We start from the raw sequence: 24,498 nt of genomic DNA, 5'->3' as shown, positions 1-24,498 counted from the left end.
TTTAAGAGTGTGAAAGTTGTTAAATAGCTGTCAAAGTTCATTTCCAACCAGACAACAAGCCCACAAACTGACATTCTACAGATACCGTGCCAGATTTATTGGGCTTTAGAGAGGCATGAGAATGGAGAGAAGTGGAAGTAATGATGGCAGAAAGGAAAAACAGGGACTGAAGGTGTTCAAAGAATAAAGATTGGTGTGGTGGGGAGGAAAGAGAAACGGGAGGAAATGGAGAGAGAATGCATTACGCATGAAAAGGAGAAGGTTGAAGTGCCATTGCATTATATCCCTAATTATTGTTCCTCCCTATCTGTTCTCCTTTCACCCAATTACCCAACCACATCTGTCTCATCCTCACCCCAAAGTATGCTGCATTATTCATGCCCTGGGTGTAACCTCATCAGTCAGCACACACAGCTGACAACACAACATACAGTACTCTCCACCAGTTCTCGTCCTTTCCACAATGTGGGAATGAAAGCAAAATCATTTCATTCGTTAATTTGACCATATGTTTTCTGTACCACTTATTTTGTCTAGTTAAGTGGTACAGTATGAGAAGAAATTAGGACACGGTGCTGTCCCATCTACAGTATACCCCATGGGATGTCCTATTATTTTCGTATTATAATAGTAATCCAATTGAAATTCCAATTGATTCATTTATCTGACATCATATTTTACTGATGTATCCATGTTATTGATTTAAGATTCAAGAGATTCAAGATTCAAGAGAGTTTTATTGTCATGTGCATGGTAAAACAGCAGTTATACTATGCAATGAAAATCTTATTCTGTTCATTCTCCCAAGAAAAGGAAGAAAACACAAGAAAGAATAAGAACATAAGAAACATAAACATATATACCAATAAATTAAGCAACAACAACAGAAGAGACATTAATACAAATAAATAATACAAATAACTAAATAAATAAATAAAATAAAGTGCTATGAGTGTGTGCGTGTGTTGCGTGCGGCATGTGTGAGTGCTTCATTGAGAAGCCTGATGGCCTGTGGGTAAAAGCTGTAACTCCTGTAGTGTCTGCCTGACGGTAGGAGTGTGAATAATGATTTATTGTGTCGTGGTAACATTGATTTTAATGTGGAGGTTTTACAGTTGTTTTCAAGTACTGTATAAGGTACTGTGCTCCTCTGGCACATTTACATAATTTCCTGCCGGTGCATAATCTTGCCCTTGACTCCATTAAATGCTTATTAATTAGTGATGACTGTAACATAAACTGCCCAACCAATGATCACATCTCAACTGTAAGACATCTATTTATTGAATCCACTGTGCAACACCACCTCTGCCTTACTCGGTTTCCTATCTTTACTCGTACTTTGCCACCAGTAAACCCATCTCCTCTTGCCATTCTCCTCCATCGATTGCCGTCTCCTCATCCTGCTTACATGTTATTGTATACTCAAACCCTCCCTGACTGATCTATTTCACCTTAATCTTCATGAAGAAAGGCCAGGGTGAAGAGCATGAGGTGAAGGTGCTGGAAGGAGATAATAAAGGGGAGATGAAAGAGGAGAAGATGATAAAAAGGAAGTGAGAGGGAAGGAGATGTGAAAGAGGTGCCTTTACAATTTCCTGACCAGATGAAAAAAAATAAGCTTAACAAGATGACAGTGCCGCGTGTTTGTGTGTACATGTTGAAGCTCAGAAAAAAGGAAAATGCAGTGATAATGAGAATGTCTCATTAAAGAAAGCTTTAATACAGGACAGTCAGGACAGGAGATTTAATGAATTCTTGCACACACGCACGCACACACACACACACACACACTGGAAAAACTGCTACTTAAATCCACCTGCTACAGAGCCAATTAAAATTGTTTTCCGGAACCATTTCTGACATAAATAGTATCATAAAAAAAGGGGTGAATGGCGTAAAGAATTTGATGCATTTGCTCAAGCTCTATAGATAAAGCTGGTGTCTTTGTTGATGCGTTGATGGCCCTTTCAGGACAGGCGAGACAGTGTCGTGATGAATAGCATAAGGGTTTTCAAAATGTTTTTGTCAAACTGTCTTTTGAAATTGCAATGAATATACTGTGTGTGTTTTATCTATTTATAGTGGGGGGGGTCAGAAAACAAGTCAGTATCTGGCAAGATACTGACACTCACACGTCTCCTCCGCATTGAGTTGATCAGGTTGTTGATAGTGGCCTGTGCAGTGTGGGTCCACTCCTCTCCAATGGCTGTGCGAAGTTGCTGGATATTTAGCAGGAACTGGAACATGCTGTCGTATACGCTGATCCCAAACATACTCGGTGGCTGACATGTTCCAGAGCGTATGCTGGCTATGCAAGAACCGGAATGTTTGACTGAACAATGGGCCTTAGGATCTTGTCACGGTATTTCCGTGCATACAAAATGCCCACCACCACCATGGGCCACTCGATCCACAAAGTTGACATCAGAAAACCTCTCACTCACACGATGCCATACACGCTTACATACATCTTCCCTGTTGAGTGGAAACCGGGATCTGTGAAGAATGAAGAATAAATGAGGATGCCGCAGCCTTTTATTTGAAAGAAACAGGCCCCAGGTCTTGCAGGCCCCATGTTTTCTCCGGGTACTCCCACTTCCCCCCACATCCCAAAAACATGCATGTTAGTTTAATTGGAGACTTGAAATTGTCCATAGGTGTGAATGGTTGTCTATATGTTCCCTTCAAGTGGCTGGCGACCAGTCTAGCGTGTACTCAACCACTCGCCTGAAGTCAACTGGGAGTGGCCCTATTGAGGACAAGCAGTATAGAAAATGGATGGGTGGAAGTATTCCGAAGAACACACCGATGCTTCACATTGCTTTTAATACTGTACATTGAGGTCAATTTATAGTTTATGTGGAATTTGTTGTTTTTCTCACAGTTGTTTTTTCCCCACACATGTATCTTGGCCCTGAATACAGACCAAACAAACCAAAAAACCAACCCCATATTGAAAACAAAACAAGAAATAGATGTGCAAACCCCATTGGAGTACACCTGTATCTAGTGTATTTTAGCCATCAAGCCCGTTTCCATTCCTTCAGACATGTCAAAGATGCAGGCATGTAATTTCTGTCACACCAAACTCCCCCCGCTGAGATGTTGTGATGGATCGGAGACATCTTTGTTCTCTCTGCCACCCCCCCACTGCACTCACACAGACTGCTGTTCATGCACTTTCCTTAGTGTGCACTTGAACCCGCTGCAGGCGATGCAATGCCACATCTCAGTCTACCAAGATGATCTCTCTGAAGATTTGTGGAGCTGTTAAAGTTTTTATTCCTTTCACATTGATGTGATCTTTCTTGGTCATGACAATCCATAAAATAGTTACTGTTGCAGAAAGTTTGGATTATCTCATAAAATGTGTTGCTTTGATTCTTCCTGGTGCGGTTTCTTATGAAAGTGATACCTTGCACAAAATTCACACTTTTTCAGATAAACAGCACAAACCCAGTTTCCCCTCAAATCATTTAACCCTGCATGACTCGGCTTCACACACCAACCAATTAAAAACGCACGTAATATGAAGTAAATAGAAAATTATAAAACCAGAGTGAATGACGTCTTATAAGTTTAATAGAGTTATTCACTGTTTCAGAGGAGCCTGGTTTGTCACGCTCCCCTTATGCTGTTTCACAAGTGTCACAGTTCTGTTTTCCCTCTTCCTCAACTCAGATAAATTCAGAGAAAAAGTTATATTTTGTATTAGAGGTTTTGCGGTATGTAATACACTAGCATGATTATTGTAACATAATCAAAGATAAACAGAATGACATAAAATAACTTGTTTTGCGGCATCAATCATGTATTGTATCACATTAATAATAACTTTAGTAGGAAAAAAGTGCAGTCATCACCCAGAATGAAATATTTGGATCAAGAGTTTATTGATATAAATTGATCGTAAAATGTGTCAAAAATGTGTGAATGCATATGGATGGGTCATTGACCATGTGTTCTTACTATTTAGCAGCCATCCAACTGACTCACACAATATAACCAAGTGAGGTCAAGGGTCAAATGACCACACCTTTCTTTTAAGTAAAGTCACAATTTTAATCGAGGAAAAGGCTTCTTGAGACGTCATCTGTACTTCTGTGAAGAAGGTGTCGGACGTTTCGCTCCTCATCCAAAGAGCTTTGTCAGCGAACTAATAAGTGCTGGTAGCCTAGGCCTCACACTCCTACCGTCAGGCAAATAGTAAGAGTGGGCGGAATTGGTGTGCCAACACCCTCCTCCTATTGGTTCCTTAAACTAAGCCTGGGCGGAGTAGTGGTCTAATCCTCTCCTGACATTAACACCTCTGATAAAAGGGAAGTGTCGCTCCCTGAGTTGGGTATGAACGACTCTGATACTGGCTCGTTAACATCTATTGTTCTGGCTCGACCCTGGCTCCACCTCATTTGCATGACTGAAACTGACATGGTTTCGGTCTCAGTAACCTGCTGAACACAGGGTCCAAATTAAACCTCAAACCACCATTCCGATTCAATGATGGGTTCTGTTGTTTGACAAAAATAGCTTCCTTTACTCCTCTTTCAAACCATCTGTTTTCTTTGGCCAAAATCTTTACCTCGCTGTCCTCAAAAGAGTGATTGGTAGCTTTAAGGTGTAGATGTACTGCTGATTGAGGCCCACTAGAATTGTCCCTCCGATGTTGATAAAGCCTTTTTTGGAGCATTTGCTTAGTTTCCCCAATGTAGTGCTCTTTGCATTCCTCATCTTTACAGTGGATGGAATAGACCACATTGCTCTGTTTTTGGTTTGGAGCCTTGTCTTTAGGATGCACAAATTTTTGTCTCAGGGTATTTACTGGTTTAAAATAGGTAGGAATTTTGTGTTGCCATAAGATCCTCTGGAGTTTTTCGGAGACCCCAGCTACATAAGGGACTACCACTCCTCTCCTTTTTGCTTCTGTGGGCTTTTGGGTTTCTTTCCCTACTCTCTTCTTTTGACATTTGTTAAAAGCCCACCGCGGGTACCCACAGGTTGAGAGCGCTCTCTGGACATGTGTTCCCTTTTTCCTTCCCTCAGCACTAGTTGGTATTTGTTCCACTCTATGTTGGAGGGTCCTAATAACCCCTAGTTTATGTTGTAGTGGATGGTTTGATTCAAAAAGAAGGTATTGGTCAGGTATTGCCTTTCTTTTTTGAATTTTAATGATTAACCTACAAGTTTGGACACAATCAATTATTAAGTGACTCATGCGTATTTCACTTGTCTGACTGTGCCTCTTCGTAGTCCTGGCACCGTTCCGCTGTACTGTAGCATTTTTGTATCCTTGTTAAAACATATTGCCCCTGTTGTCGTATTTTCCTCCTTCCTTCTTCCTTCCGTAATGGCGTCCTACAGCCGCAACATCTTCTTCCTCCTCTGCCTCTGGGTGCGACCACAGGTGCCTTTGACGCCGCAGAAAGTTTTGTCGACATTGTGGGTGTTGTCGGGGATAAAACTTGCAAACATATAGCACTTCAGAGTCACACTGCTAGTGATTGAACATTTATGTGAACTTGGCAGGCTGAACGCATTCTGTACTGCACAGGAAGGCACGGAGGAGATTGATTGACAATGGTCTACAGTCCCTTAGCCAATCAGGACGCAGACACCACATGTGGGTTCTCCCTTAGCCAGTCAGGACGCAGAACACAATACATCCATACTCTGGATGTAATACATGAGCTATGTGTATAATGAATGCTACGTAGCTATTTTGATTGGTATAATACCCAGGTTATGTACTGTACAGACCTTTTGAGGAATCATGTGTAATTATCTTTATTTCCATATTGAATTTGAGAGAATTTAATTGTGGATTATTGAATGATATCAACTATTCTAATAACCTGTAAACTTAGAAACTGTGGAGGTAAAATACTGTAGGTTCGCAAAGTGGGGTACACCAATTGTAATAGGAGGTATGTGAATAAAAATGAAAAACAATTAGCGTCTAACACTCACACTTACAATGCTGATAATAAGTGATAAGTGGGAATGTATAAAGGTAAGATTTGATGACGTTGTCGAGTGCTAATGTAAATATTTGTTTGTTGGATTTGTGCACAACCTCAAGTTAATTCATGCTAGCCAACATCGACGTATGATCTTCTCTCTGCCAAACAAACTCAAGGCTCATACTGGTGGATAGTGGCTCTGTATTCATTGAGTGCTTTTAATCTTATGTTGTTCCTGTCTTAGTTTTACACAATACATAAAATATGATAAATAAATAATAAAAATGAGTTCACCATAATGTACACATTGTTACTATTTATATCCATTCTCATGGTAAGCTACGGTGAATGCACGACAATCGTCTCATCGGCAGCCCAGGCTCTTGCGTTGGTTAAGAGACGGCCTGTCAACCGGTTGATACCTGGCGCATGTCTCGACAATCGATTAATCTAAGGATTTATGGCTGGTTCTTATCGACCCAGGAGACTTCTACCTGTGCAGCCGTATCTCTCGCTTGTCAAACCGGATATCCGGGTGCATCGGTTTATCATTCACAATCCCTGTTTTTAGTAGGAGGTAGATCCTAGGGACTTAGTCATTTTAAAAGTAGCTTACAGGTTGAAAAAGTATTGGCACACCTGACTTATACTATACCTCAGCAAGCAGTCAAAATGTTTATTACAAAACAACTAATGCACCAAGTCAAGAAGGACCAAAATGTGGAGCAAAGAAGACAAACAAAAGAAGAAACAAAAGAAGAACAAAGTATATGAAGACTACGAATAATAGACTCACCACTGGAGACAACATCCTCACGAAGACCAAGCAAAACCTGGGGGAAAATACTGTATGTTCACACTGCAGGTGTATCAGATTTGCTGATCAAATCAGTGTGTGATGTGATAAGATCAGTTTTGTTGCATCCAAACAGCACATCTCTGCTCCGACATAGCAGCATGGGTTGCTATGTTAATGACGTCTGACGAGATTATGCACAGTAGCATCTGGAGGTAGCACTGGCTGTGGTGTTTTGTCATCCATGTGAAAATTGTCTTTTTTTTTTTACTTCATCAGAATTGTTATCATGCCAAAAGTTGTGCCCCTCCATTCATGACGTTGTGTTGTGTGTGTGTCTCGCTGCAAGTGGCACAAATTGGATCCCGTGGGGTTTTCCGTTCAGACTTTGTCAAATCAAGCTGAATACAAAATAACTATGACAAAAATCGAATTTGGGGCTGGCAGTTTGAACAAGGCCATAGTGTGTCCAGATTGCTCAGACGTAGGAAATATCCACCTTGCAGTATCTGAGGTCTGACCTCAAAACGTTCCAGTGGAAAGTAAACAAAAAACTTTGAGCAAGAGGAGGGGTACACCCAGGACTGACTGCCAGCCCATTGCAAGGCACATAAAGACAAGCAACTTGGACAATTTAAAGTCTCCAGTTAACATGGCATGCATGATGCATGTTTTTGGAATGTGGGAGGAAGCTGGAATACCTGGAGAAAACACACGCAAGCGCGGACAGAGCATGCAAACTCAACACAGTGATGCCCAAATGAAAATTCTAATCTGGAGATGCTAACCACTGTGGCCCTGCGCAGTACATGTTTTGGTAAATTGAAGTACTGTATCATGTGTATGCTAATGCTAAATCTGAACATTTATTTTTTTAATCTTCTAATTGATGTTTTATACTCACCGTGGACGTATGACATCAGATTCATCTCGGTGATCTTGGGGTACTACTAATCAATAGGAATTCCTACTTTGAGGGGCGTTCCAATGTACTTTAAGCTGTCAATTTCTATAGTTTAGTTCATCATAATGCATTTTCAGAGTGAGGAAATTGTGAGAGTACGAACCTATAACCTGGTCAGAATTACTTTGGTCTCTAAAAGCAGATTTTAGAGCAGCCTATGATGGGTTTTATGTATGACAATTATACATTGAACAGACTGGACACTACAAGCTTTATAATGCGTAATGAATGAAAAGGTAGAACCTCTGATCTTTGCCTCAATATGGTGATGTCTTTTTTATGGCTCCATGGCTACGTTAGATATACTTTTGTCACTCAAGCATCATAATAAATTTGTAAATTAAGACATACAATCCCCCAGGTGAAATGGAAGCATTTAAAAAAAAATCTTTCCATCCATATACAAAACAACCATCCATACTTTATATAGATATTTTTGCTCACAGGGACATAAAACCTTGTGGAATAATAACAGTGACGTCATAAGTGTTACTACCTGTAACTCTGTTTATCTATTCTCATCACAAAAATTGCAGGAGTGTGAGTCTGTGTGTACTGTGTTGTGAACAAATGTGTAGGTGGATGATAGTAACGGATGTACTACACGTGGTGGCCCAGTCAATTCTACTACCAGATTAAATTCATCCGATCTCATCATGTCACGTCTGCTTGGTAATGAGCAATGTGAGAGGTTTTGTCATTGAAGGCCATGTTGAAGCTGGATGTTTAACACTTGAAGTAAATGCTTCCAATGGAGTTGCTGAGCTCTGAGAAGTGGAGTGCCATCCATCCATCCATTTTCCTCCACTTATCCGGGTCCGGGTCATGGGGGCAACAGTAGGGAGGCCAAGACTTCCCGGTCCCTGGCCTCCTCCAGCTCCACCGGGAGGACACCAAGGCGTTCTCAGGCCAGCTGTGAGACATAATCCCTCCAGCGTGTCCTAGGTCTGCCCCCGGGCCTTCTCCTGGCTGGGCATGCCTAGAATACCTCAGCAGGGAGGCGTCCGGGAGGCATCCGGACTAAATTCATCCGATCTCATCATGTCACGTCTGCTTTGTAATGAGCAATGTGAGAGGTGTTGTCATTGAAGGCCATGTTGAAAAAAATCACTTGACTTTCAGCCTACCTGCTTTGACATTCAGAGACACACTGTACACACAGATGCTAAGAATGCTACATACAGTAGCTAATCACCAGGTTGTTGTTAGGGGCCGAGTATACAGTATTCTCCTGGGTCAGCGATATGTGTGAATTATAGATCACAGGGTTTCTATCTCAGGTTTTTTAGCTGGGCCCGAGGGACACACTTGGCTAAGGGGGATTCTATGTGATAGACACATGCGAGGGGGGCAAGATGGAGCGCTATCATGGTGCAACATAATGTAATTATAATATAAAAATAAATATTCATAAAATATTCATACTTATTTATAAATATAATTAATTAGATCTAATTAAATGTATATTATATTTATATTATAATTACACTATTATACTAATAATATGTATTAATTAATAAATGTAAATAATAAATATAATATATAACATGAAATATATAATAAATCTCTTCTTCGGAATGACACCTAAAAGTCTTTTCTTTTTTAGTGGATTATAATCCATTTAGAAAAATCCTGGGCAGCATGACTCATGTGGTAGAGTGGTTGTCTCCCAACCTGAAGGTTGTGGGTCGATCCTCCGTGGTCATGTCGAAGTATCATTGGGCAAGATACTGAAGCCCCAGTTGCTGCCTGCTGATGCTGCGTAATCCATGGGTAAATATGCTAGCAGTGCTTTGGGTGCCTTGAAGGTGGAAAAGCAAATGAACGACCATTTACCATTACCTCCTAGGCCAGGGGTTGGCAGCTGCGGCTGCCATGCCTTGGCGTGTGATTGAAGTGGAGGAAATGTGTATTTTCGAGAAAAAAAATTGAAGTATCCGTGTTCCATCCGACTGCATCTACATTGTATTCTGACTGCTGATTGGATGAAGGGATGAGGTCAGTGTGTGCAGGAAGACATGACAAATACGTATATTGAGTGTGCTACCCTATGCGCTATCCATAACCATGAATGCATCCCTAAAAAGTAAAATCTCGGAAGAGTTAAATCCTGAATGGACATGCATTGTTTTGTCTTCACTGCCGATGATGCTGTTTTCCCTGCGTGCTTTGTATGTGGCGAGAAATTACAAAATGCAATGTTGTATTGTAGCATAGGATGCAAGTGTAAATGGTTAGGTTTAAAGTATCACACATAGTCAACTTCGGTTGTTAAAAGGTTTAAAGAGTGAAATTAGAGAATGAAAAGGTCTCACGCTAACGATCTGATGTTTTGTTTGCACTAAAAATGATGCTAACATTAACACATTTGGTGTCCGACCATCATATCGGAAAAACAAGCGCATGTTTACATTACTTTGTCAATTTGTGCTTACATGCCATGGTCAGGCTCATCTGCAGAATACGTGACAAAACTATGACTGGTCGCCAGTCAATCAGAGTGCCCACGTAGACAAACTCGAGATGCTTGACGGTAGCTTTCTTACTAATAGTTGATACTGTCCAGCGCTTCATTACTTTTACCTATATCTATACCAACCTCAATCAACCGGTTTCAGTATCGGCAGAAGCTCTTCCCTCAAACTAATGTCGCAAAATGAATATATTATGCTTCTTGTACTGGACACATTTCACAAAATACGACAAATACTGCGATATGCAATACAAGTTATCGAAAAAGTGCCAAAACACAGAGTGTGACTCCAAGTGATTCTTCCTGAGGTGTGATATTAGATTAGAAGTATTGAAGGATGTGTTCCACATGACAGGTTGGACTTAGTTTAGTTTTAGTTTAGTAGTATTAGTTTTCATGCTGTTTCCTGTTTTGCGCTCTTATTTTGGTTTTCTGTTTCCTAATTGGGGCGCTGTGCAGCTGCTTTGTGGTCCTGTTCCTCATTAGTAGTCAGTGTTACGATGTAGGTGGGGCCAAAAACTTGGAAAGAATTCCACACCGCAGACAGACTGAGCACGGTACAGTTTAATTGGGTCTCACTCAATATCATTATCGGCAGAAAAAACGATACTGATATGATTTGATATTTCATTTTCATAATAATAATAATCGGTTGGCCGATATTATAACATACCTACAAACAACAACCATGCATACTCGCATTTAGACTCCCTCATCGACCTTACAGTCATGCAAATACTTATCAACAAAAACAGCCATGACCCTTAACATGATCTCCTCTCTAATGATGTGTGCTTGGTGGAGGTAACACCGTTTTTAACGTGGCTAAATATAGCCTGATGTTTCCTGGATGACATTAATGAGATCCAAATGGTCATCAATCAAAAGGGCAACAGAGTTTATTTGAAAACTCTATCTGATTTGTCTGTTCTGGATAATAGGACCCGGGGGCATTACTTTGACCTTAGCAAACACAATTGTGATAATGCAATAGAAAATGTTTTAGGTCTGTTTCACCTGCTGGAAAAGCTGACCTCTATCATCTATCAAGCTTCTTGTAGTTTATAAAACCATAAACATCAAACCAAGCTCGTTACTTCTAATCAGAGCAAATTGGAGTCTGCACTGAGAATAAATCAGTAGTTTCATTCTGTGATTAATTCTGCAAAAAGGATCTGTAATGCAATCATAATCCCCTCAAGATAACGACCCAATATACAATTATCCTTAAGATTTGTTGGTTTAGACGAGCGTTCCTTTTTGCAAGTCTAATCCCAGCATGATAGTCATCAGTGGGTCAGTCAGACTACATCGCGGTTCGCAATTGCTACCTTGCTCCATTGCGGTTTTCCAAAAATGTATTAATTAATAAATGATTGCTGTTTCATGACTACGGACTATTGTTAGTCAAAAATATTGAAAGACAAGTCATCTGTAGTATTCTGGTCACTACTAGGCGTTGATAATGTTACATTGATGGGACATTACCTGCATTAAGTCAGTTGAAGAGTCCGACATGACATGTCTTGTTAAAGCAGCGTCCAAGATACTACAACAAGGAAGTTTCCTAATGCTAATGGTGACTTATTATGTCTTATTATTGCTTATCATGTCTACTATATTAGGTAATATGAGTATAAAGGCGACTATGGGGTGTTATTTAATGTCTACAGGGCTCTAATCATGTAAAAAAATGTAAAAGGTCATAAACAGGTTGTCTATGTGCTAACTATGAAAATATTACATCCATCCATTTTCTATGCCGCTTCTCCTCATTATTTATTAATACTGAATCGCACTTTGCGGATGAATTTCCTCAGGATGTATCATTACATTTTGTGCTGAATAACCCTCATAAGTGCGACACCATAATGAGTGACTTTTCTTGACATGACCTTATGTTTACATGTTTATATGTTGGATGCATGGTCAATGGTGTGTGGACCTTTGCGTACACCTTTTTGTAAAAGCCATCAACTGATATAATAGAAGTCAATGTGGCTTGTGTGTATGTGTGTCTCTTGGGAGCATTTGTCTTTGATTAGAGAGCAGCAGAGAATGGCTGACTGCACAGGAACCTTAATTGTCTTACTGAATCACTGCACTGTGACTTCTGACAGTAAAGCTGACATGACTGGTTGACTCCGTTCTCTGGAGTGCAAATGTAGTCAATTATGGCCTTTGCTGATAGTGACGTTTCCATGTGCGGTTCTAACAGGCTTAACATGTGTGAACTACTTTTTTTGGTTGCTTACTTCATGTCTTGATGTACAAAAATATTAAACGGGCATGTCAAATTCATTTTCACCCTGGGCCACATTAGCATTTTTCTAATTACATAAAAAGTTATGTGGTTTGTTTCAGTTTACCATCAAGCAGGAAAAAAAATTACAGGAATGCCCTCCATGCAAGCATCAAAGCAACATAGTCAACAGTTGCAAAGAAGCCTGGCCCGCTTTCCTTGACACCATCACGTTTACCAATTAATTGTGATGAATATTAAGTGCTTGGCATTTATTTTTACACAGGGACAAATTAGTGGCAGACATTGCAATGGTGACATCAACTCCAACATTGGTGTTGTTTTACCTTTAGCATCCTTGCAACAACACCTTTCAAATTTATGTACAATGCTTTTCTTCGTACTAATTACCTGTATTTCAGAGCATGATGCATTACTATTTTTAGATTAGTTGCGTTAATGTTTAGCTTGTTGTTTTGCTTGTGTCAAGCATTTTTGTTTGCTTCATCTTAAGGACAGTTATTAGTTATTGGATATTCAGCACACATCTGCTACAAGCTAAATTATGAATGCATAAACACTACAAGACTACTTCCCTATGTAGAGAGTGTCTTTCCATATGCCTGAGAAGAATCAGAATCAACAGATCAGTGGGGTGTTCCGGGAAGCGAGTTTAGTGGGTTAGCCTGTTTAGTGAAGGTAGCTCTCTTTTAAAGCGGCTGTGTCACCATGGTAACTTGGCCTGAACTCATAACCAACCCAGGCTTTGATCTTAAAATCGGCTATGAAAGTGCCACTGTTTCACTGTTTAGCTAATTTGAAGATAATTAGGCCAATGTTAGCAGATGTATATGTCACAGCAGTCCTGTGTGAATACTCAGCCCGTTAGTCTTCTTATATTATAATATTTGCTGGAGAAATAAGCACTCTGAGGCATCGATCAACTGGAAGGAAACACTTGTTTATTATAACAAAAAAATTAAAAAGGTCGCCACAAAACACCTCAACACTGCCATCTAGTGGTCACAATGAGACACAACAAGAAGACATATTTCAAAGATGAAAAAAGACATTTGTTGCTCCAATTTATTTATTATTTAAATGGGTAAGTGTTAAAATGTCAAAGTTGTGCAATGTTGAGCATTGGTAAATGAAAAGACGAGTTGGGTATGGTTAGTATATTAAATCAATGTTAACTTATTTATGTAACTTAGCGTTACACGGTCAGCATTATTCTGTCAGCGGTCCTTCCCTCACTCTATTGGTGTTGCTTTTAGCATTGCTTTTAGCAGTCATAATCCTTTGGGAACTCCTCATAATGCTTACTCATTTTTTGTAAAATACACCAACCAGCCAGGAAGGCTACATTTTTGAGCGGATGTCGAATAATATATACCGGGGGTCACCAACGTTTTTCCTTGTGAGAGCTACTTTTCCACAATGAAAATGGCCAAGAGCTACTCATTTTTGTAACATTTATTTTCAAAGCTTATTTTAAACCCAAACAAAGCGAATATGCTTGTTTTACCAGAACATTAACAAAATGCTGGTGTCCACAACTCACATTTTGTATTTCAGAATGCATTTCTTTCTACTGTTCTTTCATTATTAACTGAAAACCTGAATGAAAAGCAGGCTTGCGGACACATCATGTGGTCGTGGGGGGCTACCTGGTGCCCGCGGGCACCACGTTGGTGAACCCTGATATATACGTCAAACGCCCCGTTATGTAAATACGCACTGAGAACAAAGCCGAGAACCGGACTTGACAAAGTTACCACCGTTGCAGTACCGTTAAGTTCTGTTTGGGGAATTTAGGTTTTGTTGAGCTGCATCTTGAGCACTAAACCTGGGTTGTTTGAGCCACTTTCGCAGAACACCCCCCCAGGTCAGACTGAAGGGTTTATTGGGTTTATGTTTGATCTCCGCAAAAATGAATCTGAGATGCACAGATCCCACAGGGTTTTTCTTTGTAAGTGTACTGTGAAATAGTAAAGGCTGTGGAGCGTTATTATTCTGACCACTCTGAAACGACCTCCAACAGTAATATGGATGGAAGAGCAGAATTCAGAAAGATGTGTGCTACAATGTACAGCGATAGAATGGATGAGACAGAGGTGAACAGTGTAAATATTATGGTCGAGATCTGTGGTGGGGAAAAGTGCTGAAATAGTCCCAAAATGTTGAGCTCTGTGCAGAGCTCTTTTCAGTCCGTCCTCACAGAAAAAAAAATGCAAAAAGATGTGAGTATACATAACCAAACCAATGCTTCTTCATCACCAGGTTTATGAGAGAGGAACAAACGTGGAGCAGTTTGTAACCCGTTTTCTACTGAAGGAGTCAGCCAATCAGATCCAGTCCCTCTTGAACTCTGTGGAGAGTGCAGTGGACGCCATTGATGAGCAGCACAGCCAGTCAGGGTAAGCTGGTGGTGCAATGTGCATGTGAACAACATGTGTGATTGCATATTGTTCAAACGTGGGTGATGGTGAAGACTTCCTGTTGAAGACTGTTGATGGGTTAAGCTGTAAAATCAGTTACTGTGTTTCCATTCCGTTTCAGTCATATTCCTGCCAAGACGAGTCCTCGGATGTCAGAGAAGCGCCATGAAAATGTTGTCCCGGATTATCCGCCAAACAACAGAATCAGTGCCAGGGAGGCTGTCAGGACCATCAACACCACCTCAGGTGCCACACACACACACACACACACACACACACACACACACATGCTCAGCTCCTTATAATTCATGGTTGGAATCATCCATCATGTGATTGCCTTCACACCTACAGTCATTAGGAGGATGCTGAAATGACACATAGCAGTTTATCATCCACTTAACTCAGATGCGCACATGAATTTATGCCATGTGCCATGTTTGATGACGTTACATGATCAAAATCATGATAAAACCCATAACTCCAAAATTAACTTAAAGTCACATCAACACACACTGATACTGTGTAGGCTTGGTTTTAGTGAATGTCGGCTATTAGACATTTATGTTGCCTGCTATATGCACATACAGTATTCCTGATTTGCTTCCTTTTAGAAATTTCCTAATAAACTGGCCAGGGTGAGCCTCTGTGGGCCTCATCTTTCCAGTCTGTCCCTCACATTTGCAGCAGTCAGTCCATGTTGTCTGTTTGTCTACTTGACTGAAGATTAATTGTGTAGATCTCTGTTGGTTAGCATTGATTACTCGATGTATGCAGTGAGAAATGGTCCATGAGAAGGCAGTGACTCATGGGAATTTCTGGTCGATTGGTGAAAAAGATGCAAAGTTGTTAAAATGGCAGGTCTTTTTTCTGTTTTCCGCTGACCAATACAGATTACTGATACTTACTGATATGGAGATACTTAATGATATGATATCTTTTAACACAAACAGGAAACACAAAATTGCTGACACATCCTTGGTTGTGTCTGGGCTTTTTAACTACAGTACATGCTGTATTGAGCTGACTCATTTAGACCACAAGGCAGAACATAAAGTGTGATAAGTCAAGGCAATAACTACAAATGGATATACAGTAGTTGTGAAAGCTTACAGAAGCTCAAACAAAGCATGGCCACTCAGTTTGAGGATGTGCAAAACAATTATTGCGCTCTTTCTCCCTGTATTAGGTCTTCACTCGCTCTTCCTGCATTAGCTAGTGGTTAACACTACAATATTATTTAAAAACCAAAAAACATGTAGTGATGGTGAAGTGATAGTGTGCCGCTTTATCTTTTTAAAGTCCATTTGTCAACATTACCATTTTTTTTGGCATATCTGCTGAAGAAATTATGTGAAAATCCTGCTTTTTTTTGTTAGATCATTTTTTGTTTGTGCTCTAAATTTGTCAAAAAACACCAACAAACAGTCTTCCTTAAACATTGAAGAAAACCGGTATTACTACTAGAGAGTTAACAATCTGGTGACGTTTCCTCCGTTTCTGGGTGGGCCTTTAAGGGATGCCGTCAAAGATGGTATGGCGATGATTCCACATCAGGGCCTTTAAAGGAGTTATACAACGGCACTGTAATAAAGGAATGCAAAGTGTTGGAGTGGACAAGGGGAGGAGGGATCTGGAGGAATCCTGACAGAATTCTTGTTTGACATTTAGGCTTTATTTTCTTGTCAATAGCAATACAGAAAATGAATGGATGGATTTTAGGTTGAATTCCAAGTTGCAAATTACTTGAAATGTAGCAACCAGTTAGACAAATGGCATCATGTTATCCGATCAGGAACTTTACAGGGGAAGAGAACACATACAAAGGTCAGTTAATGACTTTAGGTAAGCTGTATGTCATTGTCATATGTGCACAGATACACCTACATGGCGCTCATGCACCTGCCCCTTTACCTTTTGCCCCCTTACAGTTACTATGTACAGGTGCATTTCAATAAATTATCATGGAAAAGATCATTTAAGTTCATTTCAGTAATTAAATTTAAAAACTTAAACTCATATGTTATAGAGAATCACTAAACACTGCAATAAATAGTATTATTTGTTTCGTATAATTGTCACCTTTATGGCTTACAGTTAATAAAACCCCCAAATTCAGTACAGTAGAACTTCAGTTAGCCTTCGCCCTGGTTATCAAGGAGTGTTTTTCAGTTAAAGTAGAACATTTACACCAAAAGTTTGCCTCAGTTTACGGTACATACATTTACCGGTTGGATGAATTAAAGGGATACATTAACATTTAAGGTTACTTTTACCTTCATTGAAGATGTGATTCTTGAAGTGAGTGTTCCAAAGACACAATGTGGCCGCTAGAGACAACACAGACACCATCTTCCTGTTTTGTCATGAGTTATTTCTTGAATTCAATTAAATTCATTTGAGTTTTTCCATCTTCTTTATCAAAATGCTGGCACTTGAAACTTTCTTTGGGTCTAGGTGAGAAACACTATTAAATTCAAGAAATAACTCATGACAAAACTGGAAGATGGTGTCCGTGTGTTGTCTCGCTGCCACAGCGTGTCTTTGGGAACAGTCACATAAAAAATCAGTACCTTAAATGATAATGTAGCCCTTTCATTCATCATTCATATGCATTTGGAATTGTTTATTCCATGTAAAACTATAAGTCTAAAGCTATAAAAACGTGTTTTGCGTTCACATTTTTTGGCTTTTTGGAACAGATTAATTGGATTTACAATATTTCTTCTGGTTAGAGACAGACTTTCTGGAACTAATTATTGACACTAACCAAGGTTCCACTGTACCTCATAAAATTAAAATATTGTGAAAAAATTATTTATTAACAACCACTCCAATCAGCAAATTAACTCGAAAGGCTTCCTGAGCCTTTAAATGATGTGTTAGTCTGTTTTAGAAGCCGATACAATCTTGGCGATGACTGCTGACTTGAATTCCTACAGTGGCAGGCGGTGCATTTGGTACCAGGGCCTTCATTTGTTACTGAACCGTTTTTTGTTTTTTTTTCACCAGACACTGTGAGAGCCAATATCACAAAACAAATAAACAATAACAAAAATTCTCCATGGCGGGGATTTGAACGACAATTGCCCATGCAGCGTGCAAGCATTTTAGGCACTGCACCATACAGGCAGTAAAAGAGATTGGAACTCTGGACACTAAAAGAAATTGCCAAATTGATACAGTACCAACACTGGAATGGTTATAACATAAGACCCTTATCTTTGAGCACATAGTCACCGGTACACCTGACGTAGGCTACCTTCACACTGCAAGTCAGTTCTGATTATTTTAGGGTTGTTTCTGATTTTTTCATGTCACTGTGAGCACTACAATTCAGATTTTCTCAAAGGCGACTCAGACCTCATTCGTATGTAGATTTAAATCCAACATGTATCCAAGCTTGTGCAGTCTGAACAGTGAGGTCGCATATATGCAACCTATACATCATCGAAAGGTGCGTGGTTGTGTGAGACTTGAATAAAAGGTACTCACCGATGTAGGCAAAAGTAGTTCTTGTCATTCGAAAATTAATTAGAAGCGGCTCATGTCAACGTCCCACCGCTCATGGCTCCGACATCCACGCACACACTCCTCAGAACAGATGTAGCATCAAGTTTTCTGAACTGCCATTGCCAAAAGTCTTGCCCTTTTTTTTCTTGATCTTAATAATTTGGTAAAGAAATTTTAATTCCCGTTGCACAAAATCCTTGAAATTGCCACAAACGCACCAAGGAGGAAACAAATTGAGGCAATATTTACTTCCATAAACATACTGCAAAGTGTGTGACAGTGTGCTTTTGCGCATGTGCGTCACTTCCCGGATGCCGACCACAATAGAGATTGGATTTTAAGAAAAAAAATGCCAATTGGGCATCGTATCTTCCAGTGTGAACGTAGCCCTAGATTACTGCGAGTAACTTGGAGTTAGTGACTCAGTTCCACCTGTGACTGGCGGTACACCAGTGCTTGCAAAGTTGGTGCTCAGCCAAATGTGACAAGCGGAAATAGAACGGCACAGTGATTAATGCTTCAGACAACTCCAAACATCTACACTACAACATCATCTGGAGAAATTCACAATAAATATTTAAAATAATGACAAAAATACAAAACCCTTTAAGTAAAATACATCTACTTACCAGAGATGTCTCCTCCTCAGTCAGCCTTTGTGGGCGTAACGTGGTTTATGTTGGCGCGCCGCGGCCATCTTGTTTACGTGTGTTCCACAGAGGAATGATCACATTAAATGACACATCTTTACAGGAGATGGGGCTGCTTGCAATAAAGAAAACAAATAAAGAAAGCAATAAATAAAACCTGTTAAACCTGTTAAATACAGTGTTCACTCACTACATCGCGTTTCACCTTTCACGGATTCGCTGTTTCGCAGTTTTTTTTAAGTATAATTGCTTTTTTTTTAACAGCGTATGAACACGCATTGTTTTCTGCATCCTTGTGGTTGTTAGAACAATCTATAGGTGCTCTATAGGTGCTCTGTTGTATGTGTCTGTTACTGTATTTACTACTTCTACCAGTGGAGGGTGTTGTATACTCATGTGAGAGTTGAAGACATGTGCAGCGCCACTTTGTCTCAGTATGTGGTATGTGCCTGTACGAGCACGGTAGATAATAGCGGGCAAAATATAGAGCCACAACAGTCCTTATTGGCTAAGGGAGAACCCTACCATTGTGTTCTGCGTCCTGATTGGCTGTAGACTATTGTCAATCAATCTCCTTCGTGCCGTTTCCTGTTGTGGTCAATAGTCGCTAGCAAACTAGCGAACTGTGTGAGCTGCTTGCTCATCGCCAATAAACAATAGAAGAAGAAGTTAACCGGCTAAATGAATCTTCGGTTCAAGAGTAGGACAAAGAGGAGGAAAATATTATTTTGTGGCACCAGAGCAAAATATTTTCAATAAATCATGTTTTATTATTTGCCGCTCTTTTCTCTCAAACAGCCACGTGACAGAAGCCTATCAAAGAACAGAACATTAACTTCTGTCACACACGCTACACTATGAATGACAAATTATTTCATACTGAAGCATGACTGTGCTGCCTAGCCATGATAAAGGAATGATAGGGAAGGGAGAGGGAAGAAGAAAATCTAGATATATAACTGGTGTATACACAAGTGAGTTTGTGTGTCCGCAAAAAGCAACAATTGATTAGTAAAGAAAATTGCATCCGCTTGTTGTTAAAATGCATTGACATGACCTTTGACCCCAGCTTCCTCTGGTGTTTTGGGCAAAATATCCATAAAATCCATGGGGTTCTTTAACAGCAATCACGGAAAGCTTAAAGATTACTTTACAAATGTGACAGATGTGCACTTAAAAGAAACAAATAGTGATTTGAGCTATGACCTCAATTGGCCAGGTTGTGTGTGACAGACCTATAGACTGATAATGAATGCTACTTTTTGTGTTGTTGTCCCATGTATGGCAAAGCAACACAATAAAATGTAAGCGGTTCTATTTTAAACTATGTGGCGTCAGTGTGTTGTAGTGATCCCCAATAGACAACATGAAAGTGAAAGTGACAATATTTTAGTTTAGTGCTGTCAAATTACTGAAATGTTTAATCAGATTAATCATGGGTTTCAAATGAATTAATCAGGATTAATCAACATTTGAAATGATGTCTGCAACATGCCCATTTTTGCTGTATTTTATTGAAAGAAAGAAATTTATTTTACATATTTGCATGTACTAACGGCTCCAAATGAACTGAAAATTTCAATCAAGCTAAAAGATAGCACGTCTTAAAAAATCTATTTACCTAACACTAGTTTCTTTTAGAGTAGCAGAACATTTGAATCACACTTCAACCGCCTTATTATGTGCAATGAGGGGTTGCGTTCAAACACACCACCTCATTTAAGTTGATTTCACATTTTGAGTGTATGTTCTGGGATTTCCGAGCATACTTAAATGCAGTAATTTGTACTTGTTTATTTAACTGTTTATTTAGACGCATATACAGACGTTCTTGTGATGTTTGAAGTGTCCCTGAATGCATCTCGCGGCCGTGTAGTGACAATGGGGAGGTGTTGTTCGGACGACGAAGGGACAAAAGACGCGTTTGTGAGTTGGAAATACATATACATTGTTGGAATTGCACAGCTGCTGATGTGTTCAGGTTCCATTAAAGTTATAAAAGAGCGTCAGACTCTGTGGGGAACTACACTGTGCTGCCGTCTGTCGTCATAACAGTGACATGTGGCTTGCCACAAGGCGTATGCGGTAATTACGCTAAAAATGTAACGTAATTAATTAAATAGTTACCGCCGTTAACGCGCTATTTTTGACAGCCCTATTTTATTTACAACATGAAAGCACAAGGATTCACTATTTGATTACTCTCGGCCCCCAAGCTTGACAACGTATCGTCTAAAGTTATTGATGACCCTATCTCTGGGGGAAAATAAGACATATTTTCTTTGACACTGTCTTCCTTTAAATTACTCACTCCAGGAAATGTGTTCAGCCCTTGACCCGCTCACTGACTTATGTGTGTTCATAGATACAGTGTGAGCGTTAAACGAGCCAGTCTGTTGACAATGACACAGTGATCCAATTTTACAACACCAATCCCGCTCCAGGGAATAATTTATAGCTACTCCTAAATACAGCTTCGTAACTCAGTAAATAGACAGACGTTTCCTTCATTATGTGTCTAAACTCGAAATAGGCTGACCACAAAGACGAACACTCGGGCAGTTCATCATCCCGCAGAGTCCAAGCATCTGTCACCTATCAGGGAAGGGTATAGAAAAGCATGAGCGCTGAGAAGATGTCACGAAAAGGACACAGCATCACACATACGCCCCTTTTCGACCAAAGTTCCTGGTAAGTGTAGTTCCTGGATTTACAGCAAAAGATTCTTTTTGCCCATTGTGTATGTGTAAATTTGCATTGTATTTGCATATGATGTAACAGAAGCTGTAGGAAAAAAGCATGACCTCATAGGAGAGACAAAAAAGTGAGTAAAAACACCTTAATTACGTTTAGATATATGATTATTGGTTTGGTCATTTCAAATTGGCCATCATTTCATGAAAATAAAATAACTTTTATCTCAGCCACCGCCTCTGATAATCTAGGCAGCATAATAATTACATCTGGACTCGCCGCCAGCCTCCACCCTTTATCTTACAGTTTGGGTTACGTGTTTGTTTAATCGCACAACGTCCTCCATTTAACACATTCTGACATACTGACATGTAAATGACTGAGTCCGAATGAGGCTTGAGTGTAATGAGTAGTCATTTCATGAAGATTAATAAACGTTTACGTTGCAGATCCCGCTCTGTAAAACGGCAGGATCCACCTCAGTGGCATCGCGCCTTGCGCATGTGTGATTCATTTGCACTTTGGATTCTTAGAGCTCCACTATGCTCTCAGTGTGGCGCGGGAACTCACTGTGCACTGACTGCTTGTGGCTGCTTTGGGACAGAGCAGACGTCTCCGCAGCAGCTGCTGCTGCTCAGTGAGAACAGAAACTGCAGAACAATATGTGCTTTCACCTTTAAGTCTCCAAATGCCAGAAAAATCTCTCAACAACTCGACAAAAGTCGCAAGATTTTTGAGAAAATACGTTGGGTTTGGAAAGTCACCAGATATAGTGACAAAATCACGAAGTTGGCAATCTGGGGATTTAAGCTACATCGATGAAAGCGATTTAAGTGAAACCATCATTGAAGTCTGACGTCGATTCAGTGATCCAACGTTGAAAATTCAACATAGATTCTACGTTATTTCAATATCACCGGAAATATGAATCAGAGACGTCGTCTAGCCTTTAGCTTGGTCAGGCTAGCATGAAAACCGCACTTTCGTCTCCGTGGGACAACCTCCATCTCCCTAAAGAGGCTAGTGACTATACGCTGCTACCGGCTAGCTGTCGGAGAACACATTTCTCCAAGCCCCGTGTACATAATCCACAATGTTTGCCTGTTGTAATTCCAGTAATGACTTTGAATCTTACAGTGATTAACTTGTAACAGTTTATGCCTTCCACACCACAAATGATACAATAAACAAATGATAATTTAATAGAATAAAACTTGATTATTATTGTTATAAAATACAACAATGAAATGCAGTGAAAGTTAGCAGCAGAAGATTTACACTGGACCGCAAACTCAATAATAACCTCAATAATAGTTGCACTGCATCATGTTGTGGTGAAAATAAAATGAAAAAAGGATATTATCTGTGTTGCGTAGTCTCATGTTGCTCACCTAACACAATGAATAGCTAGAAGGGCTTCTCTTTGGCCAGACATCTGATGTCAGGTTGCCAAGAGGATGATGCAACTCATGATGGATTTTATAAACAATTTCACTTGGGAGCAGGGAGCTCCACACTTACAACAAAGCAGTCCTTTACAAACTTTAAGCTCGTTTTCTATCGATTCATTTCACACATAACTTGCCCTTCTAACATTGCCACGTTTTCACGAAGAGCTGAGCTTGTCCTTTCAATTCATCCACTTTAGCGTGTTTCAAGGTATACTGACACTCAAGACAGACCCATTTAACTGCAGGTACGTTGCCGCAAACTAGAACCACTTGTTTGCCTTTTACGTCAACCAATAAATACAGTGGAACTTTGGTTTTTGTTATTAATCTGTTCCAAAGGGTCCGTCTAAAATTGAATCGTATGAAAACTGAAACTATTTTTCCCATAGGAAACAATGTAAATGAAATTAATTCATTCCGGACACCCAAAAATGTTAACCCAAAACAATTATACTGTAATTTTACATGCAGAAAACAATGTGAAATGCATACAAACAATGAATGGAAGGGATGAATTAACATTTAACATCACTTTTACCTTGATTGAAGCCACTTATTGGCGAGGACTGTGTGTGAGTTAGCAGAGTCAACCGGAGATGCCGTCACTGAGGGGCAACAAGGCGAGGGAACAGTGACATCCATGACAGTGATCACTTACTGCACATTTTGCACATTTGTATGTGCATTTCGTTCAAAATGGTTGGCAACCGTGGATGACATAATCAAGTTTCACTTTGACGACCTCACATTAAGGACTAGTCAGCCTCAGTTGTGTTGGATAATTGCTTGACAAAACACCGTTTGATTGCAGAATTTTTCAGGTGGCCAGAAGCTTGAAGTTGGTGTGTTCGTAGTACTGTAGTTGCGTAACTCTTGTAATATTGAGCTGAACTAAACTACTGCAGACTGGTTTGCGTCTCTTGCTGATAAAAATCATTTTTGCTTAACCCATTGCTTACACAATTATATAATGCATGTTATAAGACACTGGGGATGAGTTGGGTACAAATAACAGAGAGGAGACAGAAAGTGGGGGAAAGAGAATACAACAACTTAAATTATCCCCCACTATAGCCATACTGAGTGACTGAGTCCTGTAGTGTTTGTGTGCAATGGTCCAGTGCATCTCTCCACAGTGTTTACAAATCAGCTGCATTTCATTGATCAGTGCTTTCTTAGACACAAACCCAGTGTACTGTGGACAAAAAGTCTTGTATGTCCATGCTGTCGGTACATATGTACATGTGGTAATTACGTTACTATGAACAAAAATCCACAGTATAGCATGCTTTTCCTTGACATGCAAGAGAATGCAGC

General features: G+C 39.9%; 1 protein-coding gene across 1 annotated transcript in view; it reads left to right on the top strand.

The window, feature by feature from the left end:
- Positions 1-24,498, top strand: part of necab2 (N-terminal EF-hand calcium binding protein 2) — a 115,898-nt gene that overhangs the window by 52,209 nt on the left and 39,191 nt on the right. Inside the window, exons 6-7 of the mRNA XM_054776020.1 lie at positions 14,719-14,855; positions 14,998-15,122. Of these exons, the coding sequence (XP_054631995.1) occupies positions 14,719-14,855; positions 14,998-15,122 (262 nt within the window). The remainder of the gene's footprint in view (positions 1-14,718; positions 14,856-14,997; positions 15,123-24,498) is intronic.

The sequence above is a fragment of the Dunckerocampus dactyliophorus genome, chromosome 5, assembly GCF_027744805.1.
Source record: "Dunckerocampus dactyliophorus isolate RoL2022-P2 chromosome 5, RoL_Ddac_1.1, whole genome shotgun sequence".
Classification (NCBI taxonomy): Eukaryota; Metazoa; Chordata; class Actinopteri; order Syngnathiformes; family Syngnathidae; genus Dunckerocampus; species Dunckerocampus dactyliophorus.
This window is presented reverse-complemented; position numbering and strand designations above follow the sequence as displayed.